This window comes from Lagopus muta, chromosome 4 (assembly GCF_023343835.1).
Source record: "Lagopus muta isolate bLagMut1 chromosome 4, bLagMut1 primary, whole genome shotgun sequence".
In the NCBI taxonomy this organism is placed as follows: Eukaryota; Metazoa; Chordata; class Aves; order Galliformes; family Phasianidae; genus Lagopus; species Lagopus muta.
Window position 1 is genome coordinate 35,103,509 of NC_064436.1, and position 15,234 is coordinate 35,118,742.

A 15,234-nucleotide genomic window follows, 5' to 3' on the forward strand; every position below is an offset into this window, starting at 1 on the left:
ACAAACACCTTTTTTTACTCTGTACATTCTGGACTATGAAGATTTCGTATTGATAGTAATAAGTAGAAAGGCTGATCAGCTCTGTGTCAGTAAAATACTCTTCACATGATCTATTGATGTAGAAATTCAGATGTTCATTACTAAGATTCCAAAATACTAGGAATTAAAATTGTACCTGTTTAACAGGCCTAAAACCTCAGTAAGATAAAACTTAAATGATCTAAACTATGAAAAACATGTCTTGAAATTCCAGGCGAGTTCCCAAAGACAGAAGAGAAGCAAGCACTGTTCCATTATTTAATAAGGAAATTGTAGATCATTTTGTCTGACATCAATGTCAGGAAAACTGATGGAAAGACTGGTACAGGAAACAATCAGTGTACAATTAAAGGATGATAGTACAATTAACGCCAGTCAGCATAGAGAATAGATTTTGTCAGAAGGAAACCCTTCCTCTTTTCCCATGAGATTGTATATTTGATAAACATCTGCAGATTTCTGCAGGACTTTGGCTGACAATTTTACAAAAAAAACTGGTAAAAACAAAACAAAACAAAACCCAAAACAAAATGATGTATACCATCAGTGTGGTCCATACTAAGTGAACCCAAACCATACTAAATGATCTAAGTAAAAATAGAAAAGTATTGCTGGAAAAAGTGGCAAATGACAAAAAGTTATAGAGTGATAAAAAATGGGAAGGGCAGGTAGTTTAATATAGTCTAAATAAATTCTCTTAGTCTGGACTATATTTTAACACACAGGAGACAAAGCTGTTAATCAAACTACAAGGAACTGAATTCTCGTATCCAAGTAGGAAGAAGATATTTTGAAGAGCAGGGACTCTGAAAAGAAATAAACACTAATAGCAGACCCAAGTAGACACGTATTCTCAAAGCAAAGTGTAGGCAAAGGGTTACTCTTATTGTTACTCTTAAGTTACTCTTATTGGATGTGATAGGAAATGGCTGGTAGGAGTTGCTGGTGCTATTAAACCTGCCTATGATTTCAGAGAGATCATTACTTTAAAAATATGCCAAAGACAACATAACCAGAAAAGCAAGGACTTGTGCTGAACTAAACTCTGCTAATATTGTGTGCCGACAGGGAGAGCATAGAAACTCTTTGTGAGAAGCTTAACAGAGAATTATGATCTGTGAATGTATAAATGGTACAGCAGATGACTTTCTAATCTACTGGAAGAAAACAGCACACAAAACAGTAGGATCAGTACATGATACTGAAGACATAAATGCAATGCAAAATGACAGAAATATCAATTGGAAAGGAAAATTAACTGTGTTAACAATGTACTTGGGAATGTGATGGATTCAAGACCCTGTATAAAAACAGACTTCCTAAAACCTTGCATTAATGCCAAATTGTGAGATTCTGTGACCTATTATGAGGAAAACTTGAGATCACTGTCAGATTAATACATTTAACACTACACTAGAGGTACTTCTTGCTTTCTTCGAGATTATTCCCCTATGTTCCAATTCAATCATGCTATGCTACACAAATATTCACAGCAGAAAACACCTAGCTGTACAAACTGCTGTGCCAGGGTTGATCAGATCCTCAACAGATTGATAACTATCCTGCTCTCTTATGCAGATACAGAGTTTATCTGCTGCAAAGCCTTGAGTGAAGTAGCATTGTGTTTAGAAAACATGAAAGAGAGAAATAGCATAGAATTTCATACTGGTGGGGAAAATGCCTTTAGTCATACAGTTGGCCAATTCTTTATAATTGTCAACTGCGAATATAGAGAGATGGAAGCTGCAAACAGAATTCAACTCTGGATCCACTGACATTGGTTTAAAGCATTCCACTGCTTTGATTTTCCTCCTTACACAAACTTAAGCAACCCATATAATCCTAAAGCAGCATGGCCCCAATTGAAAGGATAGATATTCAAGAAACATCCAACTAATCTTTGTTTTATTTAGTCCATCACTTTTTTTTTTTTTTCCTTTCTTTTTCATGCTGATGTCACCTTCTCCCAGAAGGAAAAAATAAAACAAAAAAGCCCCTTATAGTTTACCTTCATAATTATTTCCAAGGCTATGTACAAAACTAATACTTAAATTCAAAATCACAGATCCTAATAAAAATGCCAAAAAGAACACTTGCTTATTGAAAATAACCAGTTAGCCAGTAGATGCTAAAAAGTTGGCTCAAAATTAACAATGTATCGCATCAATTAAAAAAAAAAAATAAAAAACCCTGTTCCTTATACACTGAGAAGGGCCTCAAATCTGGTTTACACAATTTCCTACTTTCTTAATGCTTCCTATTTAAACTTCGAACTGAATGCATACCAAAAAAAAAAAAAAAAAAAAAAAAAAAGGATTATTAAAGCTTCAATTTCAAACACATCAGAAGCCTAGAAGCATCTGCTGAATGTAACTGGAAATTGACTGTGAATTGACTGTGTGAGCACACATCCGCAGATTGTTGTAGCCTCCCCACTTTAACCAGTCAGTGCGTTGTGCTTGCTTTTATTCCACAGTATAACCATTGCATAGCCTCCCTATTTTGATTAGGACTATGTCAGTACGTTCAATGAAGATGTGGCTCTGACATGTAAGGAACAGAAACTCTGGTTAAATGAACCAGAAATAATGCTGAGAATCCCCTTCACAATTTAGCCATCCCAGTCATTGCCTAGATCCATGTCCTTCAGCAAATCTGCACTTAGTTTGGCAAGGCCAAGAATACACTGGAGAGCAGATATAGGATTCAAAATAATAATAAAATGCAGAAATGGGTAGTTACCAAAAGATGAAATTCACAAGTTTAAAGAGAAGGAAGTACTCTTAGGCAAAAGGAAGCAGCTGCACAGGGAATACCTGCCTACATAGCAAGTCATTAAGAAAAGGGAATAGAGAATACAGTGGGTCACCATGATCAGGCTGTTGCCAAGATCACATACCCATAGGGGACTGTATGAGCCTGCAGGGCTGTATAGCCAATGAATATAAAGATGTTATAATTACGAAACAAACAAGAGAGTTTGGCAAAGCAGATTATAATAACAAAAAGGGAATAGATAGAAAGCTTACCTGTGTCTCGGGCTCACCACAAAACTCCAGAGGAGGCATCTCCAGAAGAGATTCTTTCCCACTGGCAGTCAGCTCTCAAATGGTCATAGAATCACAAGGTTGGAAATGACCTATAAGATCATCTAGTCCAACCATCTCCTCATCATCATTGCCATCACAAGCACTAAACCATATCGCACAGCACGTCATCCAGACGCCTCTTGAACACTGCCAGGAACGGCGACTCCACCACCTCCCTGGACAGCCATTCCAGTGCCTGACCACTCTCTGAGAAAAAAAGTTCTTCCTTATGTCCAACCTGAACCTCCTCTGATACAACTTGCAGCCATTACCCCATGTCCTGCTCATTGCCTGGGGGAAGAGGCCAAATCCCTCTTCAACACAGCCCCCCTTCGGGAAGTTGTAGAGCGCAATGAGGTCTCCCCTGAGCCTCCTCTTCTCCAGATTGAACAATCCCAGCTCCCTCAGCCGCTCCTCATAAGACTTGTGCCCCAGACCCCTCACCAGTTTTATTGCCCTTCTCTAGACACGCTCCAGGACCTCAACATCTTCCCTGTACTGAGGAGCCCAAAATTGAACACAGTACTCGAGATGCGGCCTCACCAAAGCTGAGTAGAGGGGGATGATCACCTCCCTGCTCCTGCTGGCCACACTGTTTCTAATGCAAGCCAGGAGACTGGTGGCCCTCTTGGCCACCTGGGCACACTGTCAGCTCATGTTAGCCAAGCAACAACCAACACCCCCAGGTCTTTCTCTTCTTCACACTCATTCTCTTCACACTCATCTAGGTCTAGGAGAGGTGCAGCCAGGCTCCACCCCTTCCGGCAACACAGGTGAATTGCCTTCACCTGTGCTCCCATGGCTGACTCACTGCTCGCCTCAGGTGATCAATCAGAGGTTCTGGCCATGATTCAGCAGTTCCCATACAAGGGTAAACAGAATATCTCTTCCACTTTATTTGTTACTGATATGTGTTCAACTAGATAACTTGATCCTAACTCAATGAGAAACCACAGTAATGGCAGAGACCATGTGGGCCACATTAAGAAAGAATGATCAGAGGGCTAGAAAACATGACATTCAAGGAAGAACTGAAATAACTAGCACTACTTATCTTAAGACAGAGAAGGCTGAGAAAAAGAGAAAAACTCAGCAACAGTCTTTAAACAGTTTCTTTATCCTGAGATTTTAAATGCTAATATGTTAAAACACAAATTCGGAATTACATTTTTCAGGAGATAAAGTTAGACAGTATTTTCCAGACAAATGTCTGTGTACTACAAACTACTTAGAGAAACTGCTGCCTTCCAGGGGTTAATAATAATTTTGCATGGTACTCTGACTGATGCAAATGCTCGATGACATTCAAATCAAAACAGGAGGAAGCTACTATTTTACATGGCTTCCTGTAGGACATATGTAATGTTATCCCAGAGGAGAAGGCAGATTATGCAATGAATGAGCAGCTCTGCATTTTGGTTGCTATTTCATCCTCTTTGTACATCTTAAATAGTGGAAGGGAAATGAATACTTGCTTTACTAATACTAAAGTTCTTCCACTGTGTACATATTTGCATGTGTGTAAAAGTGCTGGCTAATAAGGAAGCAGAATAGTTTCCTCTGCCTTATCATATTATGGTCTCATTGGCAATATGATACAGTCCTAAATTTGTTTTAGGAGCCAAAATGGATCAACTGTTTTCCAGATTTAAGGGATGGTAGAAAGACAGCCAATTCCCACTTCTTAGCAATGCTAAATGCTGCTCCAATTCATCTAATGAGTAAGTCAGACAAATAAGTCAACTGTGGTGACATTTGAAACCTTATTTTCTTCCCTTTTGAATGGGAATGTTATAGAAATAAATGAGCTGCTAGGAAGTTTAAATAAATAAAGGGTTCTTTGAGCATAAATATCACATAAATATTTCTCTGATTATGCATTTGTTCTATAGTCATATTCTTACATCTGACCATGAGTTAGTAGCATCTCTGATTTAAGTGCCTTGCAAATAACAAACAAACAAACAAACAAACAAACAAGCCCGCACAAAATACCTTTCTCATCTACTTATGTTACAGTATTTGCAAAATATACAAAAATTTCACCTTAAAAGCTTTTCTTCCAACCACTTCCACTGCAGAATGGTCCTCCACACGACAAGCATTCTGGTTTCTGTATGAAGCTCTCAAGCACCCTGCTTTGCTACAAGTAGCTTTTGAACTTGAAACGAACATACTTGTCATTACCACAGACCCTTTTCAACATTACAGCTGCTATAGTTCTGTCATCCAAATTCTGGAAGCAAACTGGAAAGCTGGGTGTGAGTTAAGATGCATGGAGCTTTTTCATAGGATTTCAGAAGCCAAAACTATGAAAGACTTTTTCCACCTTTAACATTCACTTCCCTGTTATGCTTGGCCTTCACCCCCCTCCTGTCACCTTAAAAATGAAAACAGCATGTTCATTTTTATTCATGGAAATCCATTGGATATGGAGAAAGTACCAATTTTCCCCCAACATCTCCAGTTTTATGATTTATTTTGGGAGAGACTACACAATTCTTTGCTTGGGTAGCAGTATTTGAACTGATGTTTTACCATTGAATTCACAGGATGCATTAGCTTCACTGATTCATATCTGTAGGATGGCTAACTGAGTGGCTGTCAGCCTGGAGCAAAGTGCACTGCAGCCCTGCCCAGCTTCCCCTCCTTTGGTACAAAGTCAAATGCACATTCTCCCATTCTGGGCAGCTGTCCACATTCCAAGAAGCTTTGCCCAGGGTCCCAGTACCTCGCGGCATGAGCAGGGATGCTGTACTCTCACTTCTCAGCAAGCCTGGACTTTAATACTATTGTTGGAACTAGGTGACCTTTAAGGTGCCTTTCAACCAACCCATTCTACGATTATCATTATTAAGCCTAGACTTTAACACTACTGTTTACAGAGCTCAGCACAATGCTTATTTATTCTTGTCTGGTGTTTACTGAATCTTGCTACAGTATAAATGCATATTTACCTGTAATTATATGAAATGAGATGGTACGTATTGCAGCCGACGTAATTTTGTTGACTATTATCTTGTTATTCTCCAGTGAGACGCAGAGCAAATCCTATTGTATTTTAAATACCAGGAATGAAATTATATATTTGCATTCATCCTTTCACAAAAAATCTCTTTTTCTCTCTTTATAGAAAAGAGATTTCCATCTGTTTGGTCAGTTCTGGATTTCCCCTCTAGATCAACTGTGATAATTCTGCAATAGTTTTTGGGGACAGGATGTGCAGGACTGTGATCACTATCCTATACGAGATCATTCAGGGAAAAGCTTTCTGATATTTATGAAGTCTGTATTTGATAACTGTATATTTTATATTTCTCTTGTATTTCTTAAGCATTCTAACATAATGTTGTTCTCTGAAAGCTTTGCCCAGCTCAGAAAAAAATATATTGCCATGTCTAATGTATCCTCAAGCCCCTTTTCTGAATGAAACAGTTAAATACGTAATCTATGAGTTACATGACAAGTTTATTTTTTTTCTAACAGATCATACTTTTCATGTTTTGACACTAAACACCACGCTCCTTTATTGCCATGTTGTCTGCTTCTGTGGTTTACTGCATTCTGAATTTCCCCGTTGAAAGATTCCTCTTTGCTTTGAATAGTGGCTTGACTTTTGCAGCATGTCTTAACCAGTTTATACTTTATCTTCACACTTTGGTCACCATGTGCGCTTCTGAGATTTGTTTTCCAAGTTGAATTATAAGGATATAAGGTTGATGTAAACCTTCCCTTTCAGTGTGCCTCATATTACACAAATTACAGCCAGAAGACAGATGTTACACAAAGACAAAGAAGAAAACAGTTTGCCCCAAGCTCACAGATAGGTTTTCAGTCGCTTTGCTGTGAAGTTCCTGCTGCAGCCTCTGCTCACACTGCAGAATTCTACTTCTTCTGCCAGGAGCTGGAGGCAAGGCTCTCGAAGCACTGCAGAGTATTGCGGAGGTGTGTGGGGCTCTGTACTCCATCTGAAGTACACTGAGAGGCTTTAAGAGGGGCGCACAAACTCACAGCCTTTCTCAGTTTATTGTATCAGACAATCATTTCAAAGACCCCAAAGATTCTTTTCCACAGAAACATGCTGCTATTCATTATTGATGTCTTGCTTTCAGAGACACTTTATGTACATAGATGACACAGGAAACAATATATATTTTGTGTACACTCTTTTGTGAATGCAGTTGGTAAATTACTATGTGTGCACATGTATAGCACAGAGTGGAACTGTCAGACATAAAAGTGATGCTTGGCATTAACCCAGGTTTTCAATGCTGCTTTCCAATAGTAGAGAAAAAAAAAAAAAAGAAAAAAAAAAAAAAAAGCAGTCGTGAGTCTGGAGCATCTTCAGAGCTAGGCTGTGTTCATTCAAGGTCTCAAATGGATTTAAAAGCCTCACTGTAGGGTTTTTGGATGAAAATCTAAAAGCCAGGGCTTTCCTACTCGTATTCACGCTGACACCCAACCGTGAAACACTGCGAGGCGGCTTCTATTTTCCCACTTTTTCAAGCAGGCTTAAGCAGGCCATATCTTGAAAGGAGAAAAACTGAAGGGGGGTTCCTTTGCCAGACTCACAGAGAACGACTTACTTTTACATCTTCGCGCTTTTCCCTTGCCCGCCCGGCCCGCCCGGCCCATCCGTCCCGCAGCACTCCCGGCGCACACAAACGCCTCCTTCGCCCTCCCCAGCGCCGGGCATCGCCAGCCCGAGCCGGGGGGCTGCCGCCGGTGCTCTGCGGCCGTTCCGAGCAGAGCCGGGCGGGGCGGGGGCGCGGCAGCCCCCCGGGGCGCTGCGGGAGGTGGAGCCGGCTGCCTGCCACGGCCGGGGATGCGCTGAGGTGCGGCGGCGGGGCCGGGGCCGAACGCGGGCTTCCTGCCGCCCGAGCCGGGCGAGCACCTGGGAACCGGCTCCCGCAGGCCGGGAGCCCCGGCGGCAGGGAAAGGAAGGGAGGAAGGGCTGGGGAGCCCCTCGCCCCCGGCCCCGCTCACAGGGGAAGCGGCGGCGGCGGCGGCGGCGGCGGCCGGGAGAGGAGGCAGAGCGGCCGCGGAGCGGAGCATGGAGCGCAGCTGCCACCCCTCGCCTGAGCAGGAAGCGGTGGAAGCGTGGCTGGACGATCACTGCGACTTCACCCACTCCTACTTTGTCAGGAAAGCCACAAGGTAAGGCTGGGAGGCGGCGGAGAGGGACAGATCCTTCCCTGCCGGCAAAAGGTCGCTGTTCGGTTTCCCTTCGCTGCTTCCGAAGAAAACGAAAAAGCCGTTCCCCCACCCCCACCCTCGAAGGAGCCCAAGCTGAAGCCAGGCAGGAGCGGCTCCGTCTCGCTGCCACCGCCGTTCCCGGGCGGGCGCTGCCCGGCTCCGGCTCCGGTTCCTCCCGCTCTCCTGGCCGCCTACGGCCGTACGGGGCCGTGCGGAGCGGCGGTACCCTCCGGCACAAGGAGCTGTCCCAGCGCCGGGCTCTGCCCGCAGCCCCGCTTTAGTCGCGCGTTGCTGGGGCTGTTCCCAAACGGGTTCGCTCAACTTCTCGAGAGCGGCGGGCGATACACTTCTCCTTGCCCTGCGAATTGGACAGAAATACGCGGGAACCTCACAATAACGTCTTCTCGGAGCGGGTGGGGGGAGGGCGTGCCACGACTCGGTCCTCCCAAAACAAAGTGCTGCTCGACCCGCGAGCTCCTCAGTTTTTCTGACGTCCCGACGGAGAGCGCGGGGCTAAGCGGCGCGGGAGCCGAGAGCCGCGGACGGGCATCCGAGGCTCCTGCGGCGGGTTCCGCGGCCCCGCAGCGCCGAGTCCGGCCGGGCCGGGGCGGCCGGCGGAGCGGGGGAGGGAGCGGCGCCGCGCAGCCCGGCAGGGGGCAGAGCGGAGCGGGGCTGCGGCCCGGGGCGGGCAGAGCGGCGAGTTCCCCGCGGCTGAGCGCTCGCGGTGGTTGCTCTTCCCTGCCCTGCTCTGTCCTCTTTATTTTTATTGGGTTTTGCTTTATTTTTGCGAAGAGCTAATGTAAAGACCCGAAGAGCTCGTCTAGGCTTTCCCCCAGTGGCTTGACATGCTGCCTTTTGGAGATAAGACGAGGTATTTACGTACCGTTGTCACACTTCAGCAGTGGGACTTCAAGTTGAAACTCAGTAAATTCAGCTATTTTTAGAAGTGGAGTCAGGTTTCCATTTTGAATATTTTCCGATAAACAAAGCGGTGGGGATGCAGAGCACAGGCGATCTGCAGCTCCCACGGTACATCCCAGTGGAGAGCTCGGGTCAGTAAGTCCTGCGCTCCGTGCCTCGGACACGCCATCTCCGCGGGCTTACTTCTCCTCTCGTCTCCTCTCCTGTTCCTGAGCTTTGCACCATCTGCTCACCGCTGCCGATTTGCTTCTTTCGCAAGTCACTTAGCGGGGATGGATGCGTTCTGAGGAAGGCTTTGCTGCCGCTCCTCTCTGCATGGGATGGGGCGGTAAGAAGAGAAATCCCCATTAATAATTGACTCACAGCAAGCTAGAAAGCTTCAAGGGTCGCCTGCTTTCTGGTGACCATCTGTCACACAGTCCCTTTTTTCTGCTGCTGCTTCTTCCTTAGGTTCATTTTGCAGAAAAGTAATGAAAACGCCTTTAAAAAGGTCTTTAAGGTATTGAATTTTTTTAAAAAGGCTGTGCATAGCTGTAACTGATGGATGCAGTTAACTTTGCTGCTCTGCTGAACACTAGTGCATGGTATGGAACCGAAGGGTAGCTTGTTTGCCCAGGAAATAGGAGGTTAGCAGCTTTGAGAAGTAGCATTTTATTAGTTCAGCATGTCACACTTCCTTTGGAAACTGGAAGTAGTATTGAACAAATAAGAATGTTAATTAATAGTAACCGCTGTGTCAGATTTGTTTTCCCCACGGAGAGGTTTGGTTAGTCCTTTTGGTTTTTTTCTGCTGAAGCACAGCTTTGTGTTTGTGTGAGTCTGAAACAGGCAGTAGTTTGCAAAATACCATTCAGGCATGTCTTGGTGACAGCAATGCCTCTGCATTTAGAGAAGGTTTTGCAGAAAAGCTGTTGACTTGGAGATCTTGCTTGGCGATAATTCCGTGATGTTTTACTGTGATGGAAACATTGCTTTAGTTTCAAAACTGTCTTCTCTGTTGCTTTGCATGGAATGTTTTGGTTTGCTTCTTGTCTTTTACTTACTGTCTAAGTAGCAAGCTATAAATATTTAATAAGGAATACCTCTTTCATAAAACAGCTTGGATTTGATGAGACAAGTTATGAGTTACCCAACTGCATGGTGGTCCAGATTTTATTCGCTAACTGCTATCCTGTACACCTGAGCAGTCTGATAGAATTGATTTCTTTTGATAAAAAGGTTTAACGTTCTATATTGTTGTGATGTGTTAGAACTTGAAAAGAAACACCCTGATGTTTAATGTTATGCTTTGTGTTAGTTGAATCTTTGTACGACAACAGGAACTGGCTGTGCTGTGAGTGCTTTGGTTACTTAGCAGTAAAGTGGCTTATTCTGTCAAGCCAAAAAACGTTCATTGAGCCTAATTTGACTGTTTTCCAATCTTAATTTACTTCTCTCTTTTTGTTTTGTTTTACTTCATAATATGCAAATTCCTCACAGGTCCTGAAAGCAGCAGAGCTACATGTTAGTTAGCTTGGTCTCTCACAGAGCACAAAGGCGCATTCCACTTCACACTGTTAGGCATGATTGCTTCTGACAAAACTTTCTGTATCTGTTTTTCAAGTATTTGTACACAGATCACCAGCTCAACCATTTATTACACAAGACCTTTCTAATGACAATAATTGGCTTTGAATCAGATAAAATAAAGAGTAATTTTACGCTGCTGATTTTATTTTTTAAGTATGGGAGTTGCATAAGCCAGTATATTCATGCTTTGACAAATTCTGTTCTAAAGCTATGATGATCAGCTTCCACCTGTGCAGCACAAGGTTCCAATCTCACAAATATGTGGTACAGCTTAATAGCTTTACATTTATCCCTACTTCCAGTATGTGAACAAACTCTGATCCCACGAGTAGGAAGCTACAGAATCACCTATTTATTACTTTATTTTGCACCAGGGAGATAAGTGATATATAGAGATGACATAAATAGCTATTATCCACCAAGTATTACAGTGTGATCAAAGTGCAGATCAGCAAAGGGGAAGTATGTCATCAGCACTCTCAGAGAAGTTTAATCAGACACGAATTTGGTTCACTTAGGGACTCAGTCTTTTGGCTGGCAAACCTGCTGGACAGAGAGTGTCTTACTGCACACCTAAGGTTCAAGACTTCCTAAATGCCTGGGTGCTACTACATTTAAGCAATTTATTTTATTCCTTCCTTTTTTGCTATATTTTCCTTTCAAAGCTCTAGAATTGCATAGCACATGTTCGCTTCCTAGAAAGCAGAAAAGTTTTCAAGTAAAACTACTTTTAGACTGCCTTGTGTTTCCCCACACTGTTGTTAAAAGCTCTCTGTAGCACTTGGAAGCTATTAAGTATAATTAGATGTTATTGTCAGAAAACTGAATGGCTTTTATGGCTGAATCCATTGCCCTTTTCATCTTCCTAAGATTTATCATTTTACATTCCCTTAAAAAACGATCCATGCATTGTCATGCTCAAACTTGATATGTATTCCATCTCTCTGTGGAATACTTCTGCATTTATGACTTATATTTGTCCCTTCTCTTACAAATACAAGAGTGATTCTCTTTCAGTTCTCTTAGCGATCCCAAACAGCGGACTGCCAAAACAACCAGTGTAAAAATTCTTCTCTTGGTTAGAGGCATTGTTCCAGACAGTTTTTATCAGGCTTCCGAAATGTGTGGTATGTGGATATAAATTATTAAACCAAGTATGCTTTTCACTGGAAATAGGTTATTTTGTTATAAATACATCTTGGTTTATTAGGCAGGGTTAGAAAATACTTACAAATGAATTAAGCTGGAGTTGTTTTTTGGAAAAATAAAGGTCCTTAACAGCATGACACTTCCAGAAGTGGTATCTGCTGGGAACCTGCACTTTGCTGGAATTCAGAGATTGCACAATTTGAATATATCAGTTACATTTATTACTTTAAAAGTAAGTACAGTTTTGGTTTTTTTCTTCTTGATAGTTGGTGGACAGTTTGTGGTATGCTGCCTGGCAGGCAGGTATGTTTGCCTTCTAATCGCTCTGTCTAGAGCGCATCTCAGAAATGTCTTCCCTCTTTAGCTGGATATCTGATGCTTAATCTCATAAAGATTATCTGTCATTATGCTATTACTTTGGTAAATTGCTTAATTTTTTTAATTGAAAAGAAATGAATTTTTAGAGCAACTATATGACAATTCAGATTATCACAGATAGAGCTATATAAAATTTTCTGCACTGAAATGTGTTTTGGCCTATTTCTTAGGATTAGTATTCTTTCAAATGTCAGTAGTTTTTTTCTAAGAACATACAAGTATGAGCCATTCTTAAACCTACTGTGACCATGGAAAATAGGCAATGGTTTCTAAAGCTCTCTGATTGAAGGACCCTTTACAGTTTTCCCGTAGAGGCGCAGAATCCTATACAGATTGTTCAGGTATGCTGAAAGCAGACTTGCTTTTCTAAGTAATTTGATCTGAAGCATTTACAAGAGGACTGCAGACCCACTGATTCTGTGGACCATGGCTTGAAAGCCACAGGAAGCAGAGGTGTTAATACAGGGATCAGAATATTTTCTCCCACTTACTTTTATTACATGCTTACAGAGCTTTTCTGAGAAAGATGTGCAGAAAAAAAATCATTTCTATGAAAACTTGGAAAGCTTTCTTGTAAGTTTAAGGATCTCCATAGTTGTCTCAATTATAAATAGTCTTCTTTTCAAATCCTTTTGCCTTTCTTGATAACGGCAAGTATTAAGATCATCCCAAAATATTTTAACCTCCTGACTCAAAAAGCATTCAGGAAGCATTAGGAATGTTATCCACATTAATGAAGTTGTAAATGTGATTAAGTATTTCTGGCATTTATTCTTGGAAGTAAAGTTAGGTCTGTGCCTGAGTATTTTGGAAACAACGTCTAAAGCAGCAAATTCTGTAGACTGAGGAAAACATCATTTGAGAAACAGTTAGAAATCACTTACTAGCAATTTATAACTTTAATCCCTCTAAAGCTACAATCTCAAATCCCACAGAGATAAACTAACCAGCAGATAGTATGAAGCATCTGCAAGGAGAATATGCTTTTACTACTTATTTTTTGCCCTAGATGATAAATGAACAGGCAATCACAACGCATTAATTAAAATACAACTGGTGAGCCTTAGAGACCAGGTAGAAATAAAATGTGGTTAACAACTTTTAGTTTACATCTTTCTGCTTTCTTTTGTTTCAGGATAACTTACAGTATTTGTGATAACACGAGTGGGCATATGAAACTCTTTTCTATTCTTACTGCTGTTAATAGGATAAATTTAGAAAATGGGGTCTAAATTTATGGCAACTAGGAAGAAACACTGAGTTGAGGTCTGGGAGACAAAGTAGTTAAATGCTTTTATCCGTATGGTATAGAAATTGTGCTAGCTAACAAACAAGTGTTAAAATCATGACACACCACCTATGATGTCATCAGATCAAAGGAAGCACATTTAAATATTAAAGACTACATTTATGCTTATTTGAATGCTAGATTAAAGATGAATTGTGTGGGAATATGTGATCCAGATTCAAAATAAAAGCAAAGCCAGTGTAGACAGCACATTCTAGACTTAATATGCTACAACTTATTTTCATTTTCAGTAGAAAAGAGGAAGCATTTTGCTTTTGTCATGATTAAATGAATAAATATAACGAATAAAATCACAGAATACAAGTCTTTCTCTGGCAAAGAAGCATAGATAAATTTATATGGAATGTTTCTTGACTTATATGATTTACTTAAAAAAAAAAAAAAAGGCATTAAATACAAAAGGAACTATTTACAAAGTGCCAGAAAAGAAACCCTTCTCAAATGGCCCTTGTGAAGTTGTAATTTCACATTAGGTCTGGCACTGAAAATATAGCCACAAAATATATTTGCTTAGTGAAATATATATATTTTCCCATTTATTTGTGCATTATGGTGAACTCGCCCCAGAACAGAGGGCCAGCCCAAAGTCTGTGCTCCACTTAAGTCTTACTTAAACCCCTATTTTGGGATTTTAAGTGGAAGGGAAGTGGTGGAAACTTATGGAAATTTGCTGGGCAGGTGTGAACTTAACTTTTTGTCATTGGTATTGTGCTATTGTTTTCCAGAACTAAATAAGTGGCCCCATAGATATTTTTAAAATTGTTGAGCCTGGAATGAGAAGTAAACATTTGGAGGGGAAATTAAGGGTCACATTTTAGCATTTGACCTTCAACCTCTGAGGATTTTCTCTGTCTTTATACTGTGATTAGGAAGTCCATATATAAGATAGCTATTCTTGTGAAACACTAAGCTTGCAGTCCTTTAAAAAATACTTGAAAATATATAAGAATTGGCTGTTAATGAGTTTCCCATTTCTAATACTTATGCTTGAAGTAATAAATCAACTTCTGTCTCCTACTTTAAAAATTAGAGGAGCATCAGACAAGATTTATACTATTTCATTTTTCCAGAAAGTGGTTATTTCTCTTACATGAGTGTGGTTTGAATCATGATTCAGAGTTCTTCATTTAGATCTGTATTCAAACAGAAATCAGTTGGACCACTTACATGTTTAACATTAAATTTTAAAGCTATATATTTGAACAAGTTGTGCCAAAAAAATTGACATCAACTTCAAGTTATACTTTGTCTTCAAAAGCTGTTTGCCTACCACTGTTAGAAATGGCATCTTTAGTAACCACAACTGGAAAGGGTTTGAGGAAAAACAATTATTGTCCTTGGCAATTTACATTTTCAGTAAATGGGAAAACACCTTTTTTCACAGTCACTTCTAATGCTTCCATCTAATGAGGCCTTGCACAGTTTATTTAAGTCTTTCCATAGCTAGAAAGGAGACAAAAACACATCAAACATGATGGTGAAATAGGACACACCGGAAAGAAAATGGGAAGGCGAGTTTAATTCCCAAGTGACTTGTGGTAATTTTCAAACTTATTTTTTAACGTTGAATAGATTTCAAGTTGT

The 15,234-nt window shown here is 41.0% G+C and overlaps 1 protein-coding gene across 6 annotated transcripts in view; it reads left to right on the forward strand.

Moving 5' to 3' along the window:
• PDE5A (phosphodiesterase 5A) overlaps positions 1-15,234 on the forward strand; it is a 132,412-nt gene that overhangs the window by 59,929 nt on the left and 57,249 nt on the right. For 2 of the 6 annotated variants that reach the window (XM_048943317.1, XM_048943318.1), the window contains exon 1: positions 6,284-8,285. The exons of 1 other annotated variant lie outside the window; for it this stretch is intronic. In XM_048943317.1, coding sequence (XP_048799274.1) covers positions 8,182-8,285 — 104 coding nt within the window. In that variant the 5' untranslated portion in view covers positions 6,284-8,181. Of the gene's footprint in view, positions 1-6,283; positions 8,286-9,005; positions 9,196-9,224; positions 9,377-9,404; positions 9,574-15,234 lie in introns of those variants that run through there. 3 more of the 6 variants (XM_048943319.1, XM_048943323.1, XM_048943320.1) reach the window with 3 other exon arrangements.